This window comes from Zonotrichia leucophrys, chromosome 12 (assembly GCF_028769735.1).
Source record: "Zonotrichia leucophrys gambelii isolate GWCS_2022_RI chromosome 12, RI_Zleu_2.0, whole genome shotgun sequence".
Lineage (NCBI taxonomy): Eukaryota > Metazoa > Chordata > Aves > Passeriformes > Passerellidae > Zonotrichia > Zonotrichia leucophrys.
In genome coordinates this window covers 12329500-12348862 of record NC_088182.1, presented here as the reverse complement: position 1 = coordinate 12348862, position 19363 = coordinate 12329500, and the positions used below count along the sequence as shown (strand labels likewise).

General features: G+C 40.6%; 1 protein-coding gene across 9 annotated transcripts in view; it reads right to left on the bottom strand.

Annotated features, from left to right (window-relative positions):
• The window catches only part of ARHGEF3 (Rho guanine nucleotide exchange factor 3), a 112058-nt gene that overhangs the window by 14059 nt on the left and 78636 nt on the right, over positions 1-19363 (bottom strand). Inside the window, exon 1 of one of the 9 annotated variants that reach the window (XM_064723896.1) lies at positions 10091-10349. The exons of 7 other annotated variants lie outside the window; for them this stretch is intronic. In XM_064723896.1, the coding sequence (XP_064579966.1) occupies positions 10091-10186 (96 nt within the window). In that variant the 5' untranslated portion in view covers positions 10187-10349. Of the gene's footprint in view, positions 1-824; positions 1394-10090; positions 10350-19363 lie in introns of those variants that run through there. One more of the 9 variants, XM_064723898.1, reaches the window with a different exon arrangement.

Genomic DNA, 19363 nt, shown 5'->3' with positions numbered 1-19363 from the left:
TGTGAGCATAATCAGGTAAAGATTGCTAACAGTTCTGCTGATTTTCCTAAGAAAGCATTTGTAGCAAGAGAGTTTGCAAACCTGGTCTATCATTAGGGCAGTAAATAAACAAAAGCAGTTTCAAATGCTGACAGTGACAGATTGCTCTTGGCTGGTACATACAGGTCCTGGAAACTGCTGAAAAATGTAATGATGAAGCAGCTGCCATGGCCAGGAACAGGGAAGGGAGGCAAAGAAACAGAAAATAATTTGATTATTTTTACTCATTCTTAGCAGAAAAATTTTCAGCAGTGCTCTGCAGCTAATGCACATTATGATAATCTTCTCACTGAAAGGAATGCTTTGAAATATAAACAATTCTGTGTGTGCCTTTGCTTCTGGCACTGTCAGCATGTGACTCCATTCAGTTAAATGTATTTTCTTACAGAATATATAATTTAGACAGAAATCTTTAACTCTTATTGTCTCTGAATGCATGTTCTTATGAAAATTGTCACATATACAGACAAACACATTAATAACATGCTACATACACCTATTTTTTGCATAAAATATAAAGGAAAATTAGCAAAATCTACCATAAAGCACACAATTCAACGTTGTCCTTCTCATATATATTTTAGCACCCAAAGTAATGTATAACCAAAATAGTATGCCTATTGTCCTGCAGATATATTTAAAAAAAAAAACAGAAATCATAACACAGAAAAAAGTGATTATAAATACATAAAAATAGAACAGTTACCCTTGGCTTCCTAACCTCCATCTGACATTTAATGGATCTCGAACAGCACATGCAAAAGGCAACAGAAAAAGAGCCAAACCTTCCAAGTGAAGTTAAAAACCCAATCCAACACCATATTTCAAGGACATCCTAATGCAGTTCATCTTTCTTTTTCAGCCATGCTTATAAAGTTTGTGTAGGTTTGCTATGCCTCCAGTTGTCTGGACATAGATTTAAGAAAATGAAGCATGCCTGTTATCCTTTTCTAAATATAAAGAAATATAAATCCTCCTGGAGATAATGCAGATTTGTCATCCTTCTTGATACCAAACAATAAATCTCTGCAGCGATGACCACCATCTGTATTACTGGCAAGAAAAATTCTCTTCCATTAGTGCAGCAACAGAGGAAAGGTGAGAAGCAGCTACATATTTAATTTACTTCTCAGCAGGCAGACCTGGAAATCCATAAAAGCCAGCTGAGATGAGCGACAAAGTGTTTAACCCTCTAGCAAAAATAATGTATTCCATCACACATGACACCTGGCATTACAGAACTGTAGCAGTCTAAAAAGCGAGTTAAATCCTTATCTTCATCACTGCACTGTTATTCATAACCCTTCCTTTTCAGCACCCATGTCTTTGAGGCAGGTTTCAGGAGCATTTTTACGTCATTGCAGCACTCGCATGCTTATATACTCACTCACCTCTCCAGCAGCAGCATCCCACCCCCTCCCCAAAACACAGGGAAAACCTTTGAGATTCCAGTGCAATTCTCCTCCAGCTGGTGGCACAAGCACGAGCTGTTTGTGCCAGTTGTGAGTGCTGGAGCCCAGAGCAGAGCCCTGGCAGGGCCAGCTGGTCAGGAAGGTGCTGCACTGCAGTGCAGGGACACGGAGCCCTGGGCAGTGCCAGCAGCACAGCCTGTGCCAGCAGCTCTGCCTCAGCAGCACGGGCACTCAGCACCAGCACCCCAGCCCTGCTGCAAAACCTGGAAATCAACATTGGAGGGACTTCCCAGGAGATAGGATTAATAGAAATTATTACTCCTTTATGCTGTATCCCTTCTGGAATCCATTGCCCCCATCCACTTCAAGGAGAAAAGTGCTAAGGCAGTATAATATTTACTAATGTTGATGTTGCAAAACCTCACTGAAAACAGAAACTGATTTTAAAGATGAACTCCAAGCAGAGTTTCAGCCACCATCAAACACCATTAAGATCTTGTGGAACCTCTTGCTGTGAGCCACTAGAGGCCAGCCGTTCCCCCAGCAGGCAGAGCCAGGTCAGGTACCTGCAGTCCTGCCCTGCTGTGCCAGCACCCCTCCTTGAATTCCTCATGCAATCTATCGTGTTCTGATTTCACATGGAAAATTCTGACCAGAATTCAGAACAGCTAAATATGCAGTCCAAACTTAGAATTCAATTTTATGAAAAGAAATCAGCATTATTACAGGATTCTCTCAAATAACATTACTACAGATAACTTCAGAAGCCTGAGACTTTACACCTTTACCAATGGGTTCTGAAAGAAAATCTTGTTAATCCTAAATTTTTAAGTATGAGGAAAGCTTTTCTGAATACTTACAACATGATTTTCTCCTTCAGTAGAAACTGTGTGGTAGGTTAAGACACTGAGCTGGAAGTGAAAACTCAACAAATCTTAGTGTTCCAGGTGTCATTTTATTCAGAGGAGTCTCACAACAAAAGCCATCAGCACTGTGTCACCATTTATACTGCAGTAAAATGAAATTTGTACAAATAAGGCTTTGACTGTGCAATGAAAATACAGCACTAGCAGAGCAATTCTAAAACTGCCAGACAGTAATGCTGAAACTGCTGCACATCTGATCCCAGGATTTCTGCTGTACTTCTACATCCACTGTGCCTCTGCCTCCCCTCTCATCAGCACCCTCATTCTCAAGCTGTGTCACCTCTCCAAACCAGCCCTGCAGAGAAGCTGAACAAGCTACTGAGGCCAGTCTGGAGGGAAAACTCCCAAGGCAAGGGCAAGTTCTGAACAGGTGGGTGTTTTTCTCACCAAGGACTCAGTTCATCACAGCCAACAACACAAAAGGAAAGAGGGGACTGCATAAACTGTTCTGCTTTACCCAGAGATACTGACCAGAATCTGCACTTGCACATCAGTCCAACATGTTCATTATTTTACTAATTTGTCTCTGAAGACTCGCCAATTTCTCAGTTAACCAGAAGTCCCACAGCCATAAAACCCTCTATGAATCTGGAGCAGTGTCTGGCCAGCACGAGGAGGCTCCATGAGGACACACTGGTGCAATGAACACCAGACTCCAGGCTGCCCTCAGAGCTGCCAAAGGCATCCCTGCTCCTCTCCTCCTGCCTCCCCCTCACAGCTCTGGGAACTTGCAGGGGAGCAAGAGAGAGGGTTTAGGGGCTGGATCCACTGCAACAACCATCACCTGTCCAGACTGGGAAGGGGGCCAAGTTATGACAAAAAAATTCAGGAGTTACAATGTGCTGCCTGACCTTTTAAAGCCATTATGATTGGTATCTTTAAAAAAAACCCTTATTGCAGAGTTTTGAAATTATTGCATGTTAGACTGTATTTTCAGAGTTATGAAGGCTTGCCAAAGCAATACGGGAAGTAAGTTAAAAAAAATAGACCCAGACTACAGTTTGGCAGAGTTTCCAAAATGTGGAGCTGGTATATGTGAATAAGTAACATTAATCTGACAGGGCTTTAAATTTGATATAAGGCTAAATAAAGCTGAGGGAAACATGAGTGCAGGAACTTCAAAGGCTGAACAGTCAAGTGAAGTCAAATTAATACCTGGCTAGGCTAGAACAATGAGCAGATGGCTTTTGGAGGGAGCTGTATATTTGAACTTAAGATGACTTCAGGAACATTTGAATTCAGAGACAAAAAAAATTTAAGCTGCAAATACTGTGAACACATGCAGCCTCAGAAAGAACTTGAAACTGTGAACAAAGTGATAAAAGGAGCAAATCTGTGTCCAAAATACAGACAGCACTGAAAACCAGACAATGGACATTTCAAACACCTACTATGTCCTTATTTGTACATTTTTCTAATATACTTTTCTGAAGAATTACTATGAAGAAAGACTAATCACCATAGTATAAACAGTGATTATCACCAATTTAAGATGGGAAGCTATCAAACAAGAAGTTTCAAAGGTGCCATGCCTCTAATTAGACATGAAGGACACAGGGCTTCCAATTGCTTCTTCATTCTAATTTACTTTTTATTTATAGGTACAATCATATCTCCAGTATCTTCTATATATTAAACTCTAACCCAGTAGTTTAGACTACTGAATAAGCAAGGAAAGCTCTACCTTTTAATGTATAATCTCAAAAAAGGCCCTTCTGCTGTGGGACAGCAGGAAAATGCAGCATTCAGCTCCAACCAGAGCATTGCTGGGAAGCCACAGTGAGCAGACTGACAGCTGCCAGCTCCCTTTGCAGTAAAATTTAAGTCTTTTTGCCTTGCAGAACCGAGTAAAGTGTTGCTTTCTAAACTGTGATATGGTCGTTTCACAATGATGACATCCTGACAAACAGGTAACTTTTGTATCATTATTTTGGGGCTGATGCACAGACCCAAACAGATTGCTATTTAAAAGCGTGAAACTTAGCACACAGCACCTGCTCCCAGGCCAAGCTGAGCATTCAAACAGCCGTGGAAGTGTGGAAAAGCAGAAGATCCCATGAAGAACTAGGTACTTACATTAGCAGTAATGCACTGACAGCTGAGTTCATGCTATTTCTGCTTCTTCATTAGTGAAACTGGCAACTAATAATTGGTTGTATTGTATCCAAGAACACACTACACCGATATGAAATCTTCTAGAAGGCTATTTAGGGGAAGAAGGTAACACTTTAGTGCTCTTCATCAGCAAAATTTAAAAAGCCTCTTTTACTAGTATATGTAAGGAATGGAATAGTCCCAAAGTTCAAAGCAGAGTGAGTTAAACCCATTTAACTGTGTCAGTTTTTGATACATTATCATTTCAAGACCACACACAGCCTAATTATCACTCTTTGGTGGATAAATTACTCTAGCAAAAGACTGCTTTTCATTTCCTAACAAACAGAAAGAAAGGAAACAAAAAGAATGAGGCCAGGTTCCCTCCATATTGCCCTAAGAAGATCAGAACCAATGACCTGGATAACACACGCTGAATAGCAGTCTAGGTGCCATATAAAAGGTCTTCACTTGCTCCAGTACCTCACTTCAAAATCCTTCCACTCTGTGCCCCTCAAGGCTTAGCCAGGGATTTCCTGCCAGGGAAGAGCCAATTGTGTTCACTGCTGCTAGGATTGTTTTTCCACCTGACTCCCATCTCTTATCAGCAGCTTCAACAGCGCTCTCCATGTCGGAGGGCTGGTGCTGAATCCCACAAACAAGGGAAAATGTTCCCCTGAGGGGCCATTATTCTTGTGTCTGCTGCACTACTGTGACCAGGATATCGTGTTGATTTTTCTGATTGTATTTAAAACCAAACTCAACAAAAGGAACTTACAAAGGTTTTTACACAGCACAGAAAATAAGTGCTATGTGAAAACTGGTACAGAAACTTAGCATTTTAGAATAGTAGAATTCATCCTGTTTACCTTTAACCTTCAGAGGCCAACTGAACCCACACACAAAGTGGCTGAAATTGCCAATGCCTGTTAGAATCTCAACTTACTGGAGTTCAGCAAGTTCTGAGACATTTACAGCAGTAATTCTGGATCTAAGGTAGCTACCTTGCTTCACATTTTATAAAAATCATGCTGGTTAACTTTTTTCCATTTTTGATGTGAATCAGGACAAAGAGACATCCAAAGCATGCATTCTGTGCTATGGGAGCATTCATTAAGGAAAAACGTCTTAACTTAAATTGGTCTCAAGAGTGTTAAGAGTGTAATAAATAGAAGACACTATAAATTGAAACAGTACAGTAACCTTTGTTTCATACCTAATTCACAAGCAGTGCCAGGAAACTCAAACAGAACCATTCTGTTTCAGATTTCAAGTAACTGGCTATATTTCCATACGCCTTAAAGGTTTCCATACTTTAAAGGTTATTAGTTTTTAGTCAACTTTATAAGGGTAAGTCAACATTTGTCATGGCAGGAAGCCCAACAATATTATTTTTGTTAGTCTGCTACTAGTTAAATTGGCCTCAGATTAAACAGCTCTAATAAATGCCCCCGAAACTTGGAGTTTAATAAAAAAACCCCACATTCAAGCTCTGTTCCACAGGATGTTATCAGTATTTAACCTTCAGCAGGATAAAAAACAAAGCAAACCAAAAAAGGTTAAAATAGAAAAAACAACCTATGTTACGACAATCCTTAACACAGCAAACACTTAAATCTAAAAATAAATTAAACCAAGCATCTCAGGCTTTATGTACCTTCAGAGCAAAGCAAGTCTAAAACCAGAACAACAGTCTCAATTGATTTTGGCACTAAAAAAACTGGGATTTTATACTGAAACAGCAGAGAATTTCCCTTTGCTTCATAGTATCTTAGAAAGATTCTGATTGGAAAATTATAGAACAGTGCTTCTTCTAGAACTGAGGTAAATGGTAAAGAAAAACAAAGTAGGTGACTCTAAAGCAGTTCTAGGTATAGTTCAATGGTGCACAAAGGCAACCAAATCATCCACATGAGTCCATACTAAAACCTGGGAGAGGCATCCCTCTACTAAAACTGCCAGCATCTCAAGGAGAATTTAATAAGCAATTTTAGTGAATTGACACAAAGGCAACTTGATCATACAATTTTCCTTGAAATCCATGCACCACCTGCACTCCCTGATGGCAGCAGGAAGAGGTTTGTTGTTCCTCCTTGTCAGTCTCCTTAAAATCAGCAAGCAAATAAAGAAAAGTCCAGAGACATTTTGTTTTAATCACAGCACTACAAAGAAGAGAACCTGAAATGATAGCTGGGGTACAATGAACAGCCATTTAGGGAAGTGGTGAAATATTCCTGGTCAAAGACAACAGTGAAGTTTGCATGATGTTATCCCACCCTGTGTTAATCAAGGATTGGCTCCTGGCTGCTCTCCAGACTTCATTTGCCATAGGCAGGGCAGAAGCACTCAAGTGTCAGCAGCATCAGCACAAGCTGCATCCAGCAATCTTGACTGATCATTTGTCTGCAACATCCAGAAATCAATACCTCTAGCAGGAGTTAGGAAATGAAGGCAAATTAACAGAAAAACCTCACACTGAGGTAAATTAACACAAGCAACAGAAACCCTGAAAAACCCAGACAACTAATGTAGAGTTGATTAAATTCTGCATTTCCTCTCATTACGAGCTGCTTGACCAGGCAGTCTAAGAGAGAGCTTTTCCACTCTGGAACTGACTGGATATTAACCTGCACTGCCAATTAACCAGCAGATATCATTCAGTGTTTTACTGAATGGAAAAATAAAGACAAGCTGTTTGTTTCACACTGCCATTACGCAGAACAGATCAGCAATTCCAAGTGCAGGGGTTTGACATGTTTCCAGCTACACTGCACCTGAACTTACCTGAAATATGTCAAAACTGCAACTTACTAATATTTCATTAACATGAAACACATACATTTAGGAAGATCAAAGAAAATTCATGACTTGGAGTTTATCTCATAATCTTTTGGCCTCTCTCCCTCTGGCTCCAAGCCTGGTTCCCTGTTAATGATGTGCCATGGCCTGGAGGCCGCTGGGTTCCCCTTCACGTTCCCCATCCCCAAATAAACACAAATAAACACCATCCCCCAAATAAACACCACGCAGAGCAGCAGGCAGCCCAGAGCTCCTGCAGCCGTGCTGGGAGGATGGCAGGAGACAACAGAAGCCAGGCTGCAAACAGGCCTGGCTCCAAGGTCAGAGTCCTGCACTGTAAGGGCTGTAAGCAGACATACAACACACTGGACACACAGAGGAATTCTCTGCCCCCGTTGTAGTTTTCAGAGCCTAAATCCTGTGTTGGATCCTGTATGGCAGAACAGGACATCCTTACTCTGAGGAATTCAGGAGTTCCTTGCCATGACCTCACATTCAGACCTTTAAACCTCAATCTGTGGCTGTGAATGCTCCTTCTCACCTGCTGCCCACCCAGCCTGGGTGTTGGCTTTAGAAGGGGAAAAATGGAAAATAGTGTTTGTCATCGGGAAAGGTCTGCGGCTTTTTATAACTAGAGTAAGCAAGTTTCAAATGTTACTAATTGTTTCTATTTTTGAAATATAAAAAAGTTGGGAAGAACCCAACACCTCTGTACTGTTTATCCCTAGAATTGTACTACAGGATTTTATGTGGGGCATGTAATGGTTCAAGTAAAGACCTTATAGTGTTTGCCATATTAACTCAGGTACTAGGTACTGCAGTGTTTTGCTGCCCTTAAACTGCACTTGAAAAGAACTATGATGACTTGTACTAGAAGACCAGTTTTTTTATCAGAATCCAGATTTTAGTGTTTACATATATTTTGGAAATTTCCTTTGTCATCGTTTTGTGACTGTGCAACTTTCCACAGAGTTTATGCCAAGGGAGCTGGCACAGCTGAAAGAAAGAGCCAGAAGCAGAAATCCTCAGTTCTCTTTTCTGCCACTGACTTGTTCCTCAAAACATCTATAAAGCAGAAAATCTGTTCTAATCCAAATATACCAACATTTATGCACAATTTCAGTTATTAAAAAAACAACCAATTTCACACGTTAATAACTAGAAGTAAACTGGCGTTTGCAAAGGCAGAAACGCCCAGCCCGGACACAGGAGTGCTCTGCTGCAGTAACACCCAGCTGTGGCAGAAGGCGCCCAACAGCTTTAATTCCCCTTGTAAATGCTAAAAGCTGACAGAACAGCTTCAGGTTAGAGCTTAAGGATTTTTCCCCCGTACAGATTTCAAAGAAACAAGCTGCATACACCAGTCCGTATAATGCCTTTCCCAAGGAGTAGCTCTTATTTCTGCTTTCTGAATCAATTTTTTGGAGTGGTGGGTGGTCTTACAGGATATTTAAAAGTTTCTTTTTCAGAATGCTGGAATCCCATCCTACTCTCAGCAAACAGCTCGAAAGCAGAAGGGTGCCTTTTCTTGTTCGTATAAAACACAAGCTGTTTTCACGTTGTAATTTTGATTGATCACATCTGTTACTCAATACTTCCTCATGCTCTCAGCTTTCACTGAGTCTTTTTCTTTGGAATTTGATTATAATCAAGCTTCCTAACTGTAACAGAGCAACACTCCAGCTCTTCAGATCTGCCAGTTCTATTAATTCACAAAAAATCCCTCCACACAGTAAAGGCTAAAATCGTATTTCTTTAATATTATCATTAATACAATGAGTACCCTTGAGAAGAACATTCAGTACCTAACAGCTTGTGCTTTCCATAGATGCATACACACACACACTTAGGGTGTTAATTTTTCAAAAACACATAGCTGAAAAGAATTCCACCTCCCTTAAGCTAAATAATTAAGTCTCTCTATGTAAAAGTACACTGGAAAGCCACAGTGCAGCATCATCTCAGTTCTTAGCTTAGCATCATGATTAAATAAGGTCACTGGGCTTATGTTACTTTTACTTTAGACCTAATCAAGTGGGGAGGTAATTAATATTTGATGGAGATGTATTAAATGAACCTAACTTAATAAGCTGTCTTCAAGTTACTCAGCAACCAAGATTAATAAAGAAACTATATATTTAAGTAATAAAAACTTTCAGATATATGTTCTGCCTTCCTCCAGACAAGTCACAATTCTTAATGTCACTGGTTTTTTCCTAAACACAAACCAACATTAACCTAAAGTATCAAATATTCAAGTTTTTCATGAACATTGCTGGATTTGAGTTAGTGAATAAGATTTTTAATGTCACTTGAAAGGCTTCCATGCTTTTTAAGAAATAGAGCAGTCAATCTGCTGATAGGACAAGATTTTCAGTTAACTGTACATCAGATTAATGTTTTGCTTATTGTGATGAAGAATAGACAGTTAATGTAAATGGTGTCTTAAAATCAATGCTTTAAGACACCATTTTACTGGTTCCCTTCCAGCTCCTATGTCAGTTTAACAATTTGTAAGTAATGCTTAGTCTTGGAATAAAATACAGCTAAATCTCTTTAAGCTACTTATGTAAAACAGGTACGTCTCAATCAGATGTTTTAAAGATTAATTTTCCTAAAGTGACAGATGACAAAAAATCTAGATTCTGTTCCTGGCTTTATTCCAAAAGAGAGGTGAATACCTAGAGAAGGCAGTAAAGGATGCCTAAGCAAAACGGGTATCCATACACTGCAGCCTGTTCTCACACCACGTTACTTTCCCCCAGTGCAATGCAGATCACACAATAAAGGAAAATAAAGTTGCAACCGTGTCAGCAGTACCTCGGTCTCCTTAGCCGGGCTGGTCACCGTCGGCGCTTCCAAGGCGAAATTGGCCCTCTTGGCGGACAGGTAGCAGGGATAATCCTTGGCCACCATGGTGGCTTTCGGAGCGGCGCTCCCGGGGCTCGGTGCCGGCTCGGAGCGAGCGGCGGGCGGGAGGCGCCGGCCGTGCCCGGCCCCCGGCAGCGCTGTGGCTGAGCTGCGCCCCGGCCCGCGGCCCGGAGCGCGTCCCCGCGGCCGGCCCGCCGCACACTGCGAGCTGCGGCAGCGCCAGCGCCGGCCCGGGCGGGCCCAGGGGCGGGTCCGGCCCCTCACACACCCTCGGGGCCCGCCCGCTGGCGCTGCCGCGGAACGAGCGCCTCGGGCCTCGCTGTGCCTTCCGTTCCCCGCTCTGGCTGCCGCAGCACCGAGAGCGCACGGGTACGGGACACACGGAGCGGGCGCTGCCCGCAGGATGGCTGCGAGAGCGGCTCTGGCAGCCCAGGGTCCCACAGGAGGGCAGGAGGACAGGACAGACAGCGCTGCCCAATGGCACAGAGACCCCAATCCAGCCCGGGCTCCAGCCCTACCCACGGCAGCGGCACCCGCATTCAGTGCGCTGTGCTCCCCTCATCTGAGCGGAACCTGCACCATGTCACTGAGGATGTCACGGTGCCACAACACAGAGCATTGCTTTAACTCCCTCCTCAGCACGCTTTTCTTTTTTTCTTTTTTTTTCCCTCCTAGCCATATAACTGCTTTTTTCCTGTCTGGCAAGCTGGAGTTTGTTTCTTGTGTTTTAAAAGTTCCACTTTTGTTCCTCTTGTTCAGCCAAATTGCTCCCCTGCCTGCATCTCTCATTGTACCGAGCTGAGAAAGTGGGAAACCACTTCTGCCTAAGGTATCTCACAGGGCATTTCAGTGTCTGTGCAGCCAGGCAAATTCTGTTTGATGGCTACCTTAAAACAAAGGTAGTGAAAATTTCCTGAAAAGACAGAGGAAGCATTAGGGGCCCTGCTTGCAACACAGGATCAGTCTGACAGGGACTAAAACAAAGGGGACAAGGAAAAGGAAATTGAGTAGAAAGTTGGATGGGGGAGAAGGGAAGAATATTTTCAGCCACACGGAAACAGCCCAAACAAGAATAACTTCACAGACCTTGAAAATAACTGATTTTAAAGGCAGATCATGTGATGGATGTGGCTTTACAAACATTTATTTTTCTAAAGGCTGTTAATCAGATAATGATGACTTTAGAATAAGATTAATCAAATGGCAAATCTAGTCCTCATTTGGACACTTCCCTTTTACTTCACCAACATCCCAAACATATAATAAGCTCTCACACTTACCCTCTAGGCTTTTTGAGGAGAAGCTGCAGTACAATCAGAGATGCTCTGCTGTGCCTGTCATGCACATCTCTATTTTATGGTAGTCTATCCTTAAAACAAAAATTCCCAGCCCTGAAATTCCTGCAAATCACTAGAAGAGTTACTTCTAGATGTGCAATGACTCTAGAACAAAATGTGACATTGGAACATTTGGATGTTCTGTGCCTCCTCATCTGCATCCCAGTAGGGCAAGACAAGGCTGACTGAAAGTGAAAGTGCTGACAAGAGGCACAGAAGAGCTTTCATGCAGATAATGGTTAAGCAGATAGGACATACAGAAATGAGAGAGATTAGAGCAGATGTGATAAGGACCTACAAACCACATTTGACAGAGGAAGCAAATATGGAATTATTTTTCACTGTGTTCAACAAGAGGGGAAAAAATGGTGCATCAGATTAAATCAGATGGTGGCAGATTCAGAGTAAAAAACAAGGAGCTAATTCTTCATATTGTATACAACTTTGGTATTATACACAGTGGAAGTATCTGTCACAAGATGCTGCTCCTAAGAAACATTCTCAGACACAACTTCCTGACTGTTGGGGCAATATTTTGGGAACACCATGACTGGCTATTTCTGTTTTGGACTCTTCTCTAAGCATCTACTTCTCACCATCACTGGATATTTGGTGTTAGGTGAGAGTAATTCTTGTAGCCATCATGTTACTTTCAATATTAAAAAAAAAAAAAAGAAGAAGAAAAAATGTAGCATTTTATTTGAAGACTACATACAAGTCTTAGCTCAGGATTTCTGAAGCTATGAACACTTACTTCAGTCACATGAATGAACACTCACTTCTGCGAATCTTCTTCCATGTGATGTTCAGAGGACACAGCTCTGAGCACCACAATGTTGGGAAGTTTATCCTCACATTTCAATCACATTAAAACACTACTACATACAAATTCTAAAAAATGGTCAAGAATCTCCATGAGAAGACTGCAGCTGCTGTGTAACCATCTAAACCCTTGAAATCAAGCAGCCTTGATTTCAAATGCCATCTGTGTATGTTTGTTTAGGAAGGTGTATGTTAACACCATCTCAAAAATCAGCTCCATTTAAATCATTTTGACAAAATACCTTCAGGGCATGTTCTCAAAGCAATCTAATCCTGTAACATGCTTCATGGCATGAACAGCACTCCACACAGGACAAGAGTGTACTGGTTTGGAGATTGAAATAATGAACTTGAGTTTATACACAAAAAATATGCCAAGAAAGGGATTCTGTCATTTCTCCATTAATCAGGCCAGTGCATTTCAGCTTGACTAAACATTCTTAAGAAACACGAGAAAAATTAATTCTAAGAGGAATATGATTGTCAATAGGCAAGACCTTCATGTCAGTAAGTTTCAGAGCAACTTGTACCTACAAGATAGACTTCAAAAAAAAAGTAGGATTCATTAGACTCCATGGACATTTGTTTACTCTACCAGAAAAGTGTAAATACAGTTTTAGAAATGAAATTTGGACCCAAAGTTCATTGATGAATGGCACCGAACTTTATAATTATAATATTATCTAATGGAATAACAAATGCAAACAACTCTCAGAGAGCTGAATGTCTGTAGAATGCTATGTGCATTTATAAACAATGAATTATGATTACAGTTTAATCATGGTATTGAATCCCCTCTGAACTGTGTATCAAACACTTGGAGTCCCTTCTGAAAGATCTTACAAACTTAGTGTGATTTATATTTCATTTCTACATGAAGTTAGATTGTACAGTGGCTGCCCTCAATAGTCACTGCGTTGTGCATGTGGGCCCAGGCAGAGCCCAACATCAGCTCATAAAGCTCTGCTGAAAGACTCCCTAGAGAACTCCAGTTGTACAGCAGGAGAAACAAAGGATGCAGTGATTCCACTAAGTGTGGAACCAGTGAGTGACCCTTTTCTAAAATTATAGTTAGATTACAAGTCTACACTAACACTGTAAAACTTGTGAATCTGAATTGTAAGGTACTTTCAAAAAAATCAACTAGCATTTCAGATAAAATGATGGTAGTAACTAGATTGCAGACCAGTCCAGTGCATCAGTTTTGCCATTTCTGGAACACATTTTTTGTGGATTTAGTTCAGTGGAGGAGGTATAGGAGGGTTTTAAAATCTATTTAGGCCAACAAAGAACTTACTTATCTGTTAGGGAGAAGTAAGGAAGGTATTTGGTAAGTCTGGAAAGCCCAGCTCAAAGAGGCCTAGCACTGCTGAGCTGGTTGAGGTCTGAAGTTCACTGACAGAGCTGTTCTGTGGTCATGGTGTTCACACCTACGCCTTCAGTTCATCCCCTCACAGATTCAAAACTTAACACAGAAGTAACTCTTGCAAAGCCCTTTGAGATGTGCTCAGGTTCAAACTTTACAAAAACCTTAAATTAAGTAGAAATATTGCATACACATTTCAAGAAAAAAAAATAGTAGTTTGCAGTTTATGGAATATCTCTCATATAATCTATGCACCCTTTCATTTAAATTGAAAGGTAGATTTAGATTAAATATTGGGAAAAAAACTTGTCATTGTGAGGGTGGTGAGACCCTGGCACAGGTTCCCAGAGAAGTGGTGGATGCCACATCCCTGGAAGGGTCCAAGGGCAGGTTGGATGGGGCTCCCACCACCCTGGCCTAGTGGAAGGTGCCCCTGACCATTGCAGGGGGTTGAAATGAGATGAGCTTTAAGGTCCCTTCTAAATCAAACCATTCTGTGATTCCGTGTATGTGGTTTCACAACAAACAAACCAACCAATAAACCAGAGGCCAGTGCTTAGAAGTGCTATTCACTGCTAGGAACACTCAAAGCTACTATTCCTCCCATTCTGAAATGACCAGTGAAGGCCAGGCTAATGCTGCACATACTGAGTATCTCTAAAGCCTCTTTCCAGCGTGCTCCAACCATTAGCAATCTTTCCTTTCACAAAAACAAACTAACAACCACCACCGCTGAAACCACATTCAAACAATCCAAAAAACTTTTGAAGCAGTTTTTTTAATCAGTCTTGAAGAATTTGAATCTTCTCAGAAGAAGGAATGCAGAATCACTGACAGTGTTGAATGAGAAGCCAGAAATCACATAAACTGCTAAAAAAAGAGCATTTATCAGGCAGTTACCCAGCTGTTCAAGAAGCTGCAATTTCCTCATTGCAAATACAGATTGTTCACATGGTAACAAGTTCCAATTTACTAGGTAATAAATATCAGGAAGACACTTGATTAAACACTTTGGTGCTGAGAAATTCCAATAAAAATATTAGACAGTAAGTGATTATCATTCAAAATGTGCTCTCAAAAACCACACCTGTAATTTTTCCAGGTAGAGTCCTAATCATGGAAAGATCAGTGCAGGAAAATTAAACACATTTCAATGAAACACAGTGAAACTCTGTGGAACATGTGACATCACAAAACTGAACCCCAAATTCCCATTCTGTCTTGATTCTCCATTTGAAGACCTTTCACATGTTCATTATTAGCACCACGTGTGGAGTACCATGAGAAGGAGGAAATTAGGTTTCCTCACTATTTTTACGGGCTGTGCTTTGGGATTTGCAGCCAAGATGCCCTGAACTATTCCCCAGCTTTTCAGTCAGTAGCAGGAGTCTCCCTTGTCTCCCACTATGAATGATGGCTATTTCAAAACACCACCCCTACCCTGAGATACACTCATGTCAAAGTGATGGTGAGCCATGGTTCTCACACCAACCATCACAAATGGTTTTTTTTTTTTTTGCTGTATAAACACACACCCAGTTCAGGCTGCAGGCTTTCAAACTCACACAGTGCTTCTCCATACAAATGTCACTGGAAGAACAATTCTGCACTTGAAGAGAAACAGATCCAACAACCTGCCAAGTTGTTTTGATTTGTCTTTATTTTGCTAAATTCATGTAACTTTTGATTACCACAGGAAATATTGTACAGTTCAAGGATGCCTTGTAACAATCACTTTCACACTGAGGCAGAAGCACTCCTTTCATGAGCTTCTCGAGGGATAAATAACAGCTCATTTTGAAATCTGCCTCAGATTCCTGTACAAAAATCGTTTTGGTGGCTGACCTGCAGCTCAGTGCTGAGGCTGGCTGGCCTGGACTCACTGGGAAGGGTTCACACTTCCCCACCCACAGCCACACCCAGCAGTGCTCAGCACTGGGCTCCCTCAGGGGGGAATCACACACAGGGTGTGGTGGGTTGGCCAAAGGATCCTCCACGAGTCACACTTGCAAACAAAGAGGTTGGTGGAGTTTGTCTGAGTACACTTCCCTGGGGACAGCAGAAAGGAGGAGGTTAGGGCTGATTTATCCATGTGGACTTGAAACAGCTGCTCAAATTCTGTAGAGGGTGCATTGATCACCCTAAGTGGAGCATCCTTTCCTGAATTTTTCATTGAAAGGCATTCTAGGGAGAGGAAATTACTAGAAACACTTGTATGATGTTCAAATGAGATTAAATGAAATTAAAATACTTTTGTTTAAGTTACAGGCAGTAGGGGAGCAGGAATTTCTCTCTAGAGCACTTATGCTGACTGGAAAATTAAGTAACAAATTTCTTTATGAGAAATCATTATCCCTAGTACAAAATGTTCAGCAAGACATCACAATAGTGGTCTATTTTTTGTTTTGATTAACTTTTAGTACAAAAATATTTATATTACATGAGTACCTCTGTAAAATTAGTCATCAGAGTGGACAGTATTTTGTAATTTTCTGCTGTATGTATTCATGTATGTTTTGCTTATATATGTATGTATGCCCAGAGAAGAGCAAGAAGAAAATTCTGTTCCTCTAATCAGAAGCAACAGGAGTTTCCCCTCTCTATAACTGATCTCACAATACTGGCCAAATGCCACTAGGTTTGACCTTCCAACCATCCCCTCCAAATGCAAAATGCAAAGCAAAGTTTGGGGTTTCTAGGGTTTATTAGGCAAATCACATAACTGAGGGGTGGGAAAAAAATCAAAATCCAAACCAAAGCCTACAAAAAACCTCAAACAAAAATAAGCAAACAAAAACCCTTAAAAAACCAACCAACCAACAAAAGAAGAGCTTGCAGCTACAGAAGTCATTTTCAAGTCAGAAATAAAACTAGCAAAAAGGATATCACTTGGGTCCTTTGAGTTGCCTTTTCCTATTCCCCTCTTTACCTAATCAGACAAACTTCAATCCTTATTATACATTTCTTTGTGTTCAGCTTGACACAGCTTACTGTGCTGCACTCAGAGTCTCAAGGGCTGCCACAGAATAGGATTTTACAGGATGGCTGAGGGGAATTGACAATTAGCCACTTATTCAAGTATAAATCTCACTTCTCTCTCTACCCTAATTCCTCTTCCTCCCTCTCTTCCTGCTCTTCCTTATTACAAGTCTAACATTCATCTCCTCACACAGGTAAGTCAGCAGTCCAGAAACCCAAAACCACTTTCTTTTGCCAGATCTCTTGTCTGCTGTTTTTGTGAACAAGTTACTGTGGCATGAGAAAAGCACCAGAACTCACTGCAGATGAGTGGTAAAAAAGCTGTCAGGTACAAATAAGGACAGGACAGGGAAAAGGTTGGTTTTTCTCCTCCTAGCTGAGCTCTGTTAGTTCAGCTTGTTTCATGAAGTCATACCCAAAGAATATTGTCATCATCTCATTTTTTTGGATGAGAGATTTGGATCAGAAGCCTTATTTATTTATTTTTAAAAACAAACCCACCTATTAATTTCCATAACAACTGTGCACTATTACTCATCTAGATGGTCACATTTGCCAATTTGACTATCTTAAAATTAGAATATTTGTACCTCCTGAATAAACATTTAGAACACAAATCTTGAGACTGATTTAATTTTCTCTTTAATTCACCTGAATTAAGGTTGGAAAAGACCTTTAAGATCATCACATCCAGCTGTTAACCCAGCACAGCCCACCGCAATACATTAATTGCAAAAGATATTCAGAAAAATTAAAATTTGCAAATTAAGACCACCCTGCAACTCTAGAAGTTTAGAGGTAATGGGCCTTATGAAAATGGGCCTAACAATTTGAGGAAATTAAATCAGCAGCATGAAAATTACAGTTCATGTACCCTTTTCTAGACCACAGCCAAGGATGTGCCAGCAGTGTTTCCAGACCCAAAGGTAAGCAAATAAAAATTGTTTTACGCAGATTACAAGACAACCATGGGAAATGGGAAAGAGTTGTGAAAGTCAAGCAAAACACTGAGACTACAAACAGAAACAAGATTCTGATAAATCCACTACAGTGAAGCAGCCTTGAACCTGAGAGGTCTTTTTGTCACACTGCAATACTGACTGGCCACCCTGTGCAGAAAACCTCCACATTTGGTCCTTAACAAGTTCCTTGGATCATTCAATGCCTTGCAATCCAGATTACTACAGTGATTATGCAAATTTCAATATTCCACTGCAATGATCCATTAATAGCTTCAGAAATGTTGTTCAATTCCCCTATGCAGTGACCTAGTGTACAAACACATCAGACAAAAATGAACACAAGAAACTAAATCATCTTTCTGTTGCCCACATCCTCCCCCTAAGAGCAGGCAGGAGAACCATGTCATAACTTCAAAAAGAAGTGTCCTTGCAAAAACTGGTAATGCTTCAGCAACTGATAGAACTACTCTACTCCCAGTACAACTGCACTGCTGACCTGTGTTCTTAAACCTGGTGTGGCATGAAGTAATGATGTGACTAATCTTCAAAAGACAGCTGAAATGGGACATAACATCTTCAAACAGACAGCAACAACTTACTCTGAGACAGAACTTCTTTGTTCGTACCCCTTTATCAAGGATTAGGGAATGGAGAAGACGTTGCCGGGAATAAAAAAGTTTTATTTAAAGTTACAAAATAACTGTCTTCCCAAGTGCTAATAGAATGATGTCATTCCATCCCATGGTACAGAAGTTACTATAACAAGTTTTAATTGCCACAGAAATATAAATTAGAAACAGTTTCCTTGAATACTCTCCTGATTTAAGAAAGCCAGCTGTAATTTCTGAAGGCTGTCTCCTCTCTGGTCAAGCTGTTAACCACAAACTGCTCTGACACTGATCAAGCTCATCCTGCTTTTATAGGATCATTACCAAATCTCCAACCACAACACACCACAAGTGTTCAACTATGAATTTTGGACAGGTGACTAATGATCACAGTCAATTTAGTTCCCAAGACAGCAGAGAAAGTTAATAGTTGGAAAAATGTCTCAAAGTAATTCCAACCATCACAAAGAAAATATTGTTTACTACTTTAAAAGCTAAGAAAACTCACAACTGCATCAGAACATACTTCTTGTATCTAATAATCTTGGAAGCATAGCCATTGACTGAACACAAAAGCATGATGTTTTAGCAAACATTCTGATTTTATTATATAATTGGGATTGGTGTTAAATTACATGGATAGCAAATACTGTATCTTCAAATCCCCACAAAAACATGAACTCTTAATAAACTTCCTACTCTAATAAACAGTGAAGTGTTAATATAAATGACAGTAGAACAACATGAGGAGACTTAAATATCAACCATAGCCCTAAAATTACTTTGTTCTAAGAATGCCTGTTAAACATAGAGTGTAGTGGGGAAAGAGAGAAGCCATATACTTTTAGTGCAAGGCACTGCCCTCGGGGCTAAAGAACATTAACAGCTGACAAGTTTGTTCTGACCAGCATGTAACTTTTGGGAAAGATTCTTCTAATAACATAGGGATGTATAGCAGGAGAAAAACACACAGATTAAAAAAGTAAACAAATAAAAATGAAGTTGAGAATGAAAGCTGTTATTCTAGACCAGACAGGAGCAGAAGTGAACAACCTGAATGGCAGGTTTGTAGGATTGGCATAAATAATTTATCTATCTTTCAAAAGCCTTTGTAGTTTGCTTGATGCACAACAGAAGTCATTAGAGCA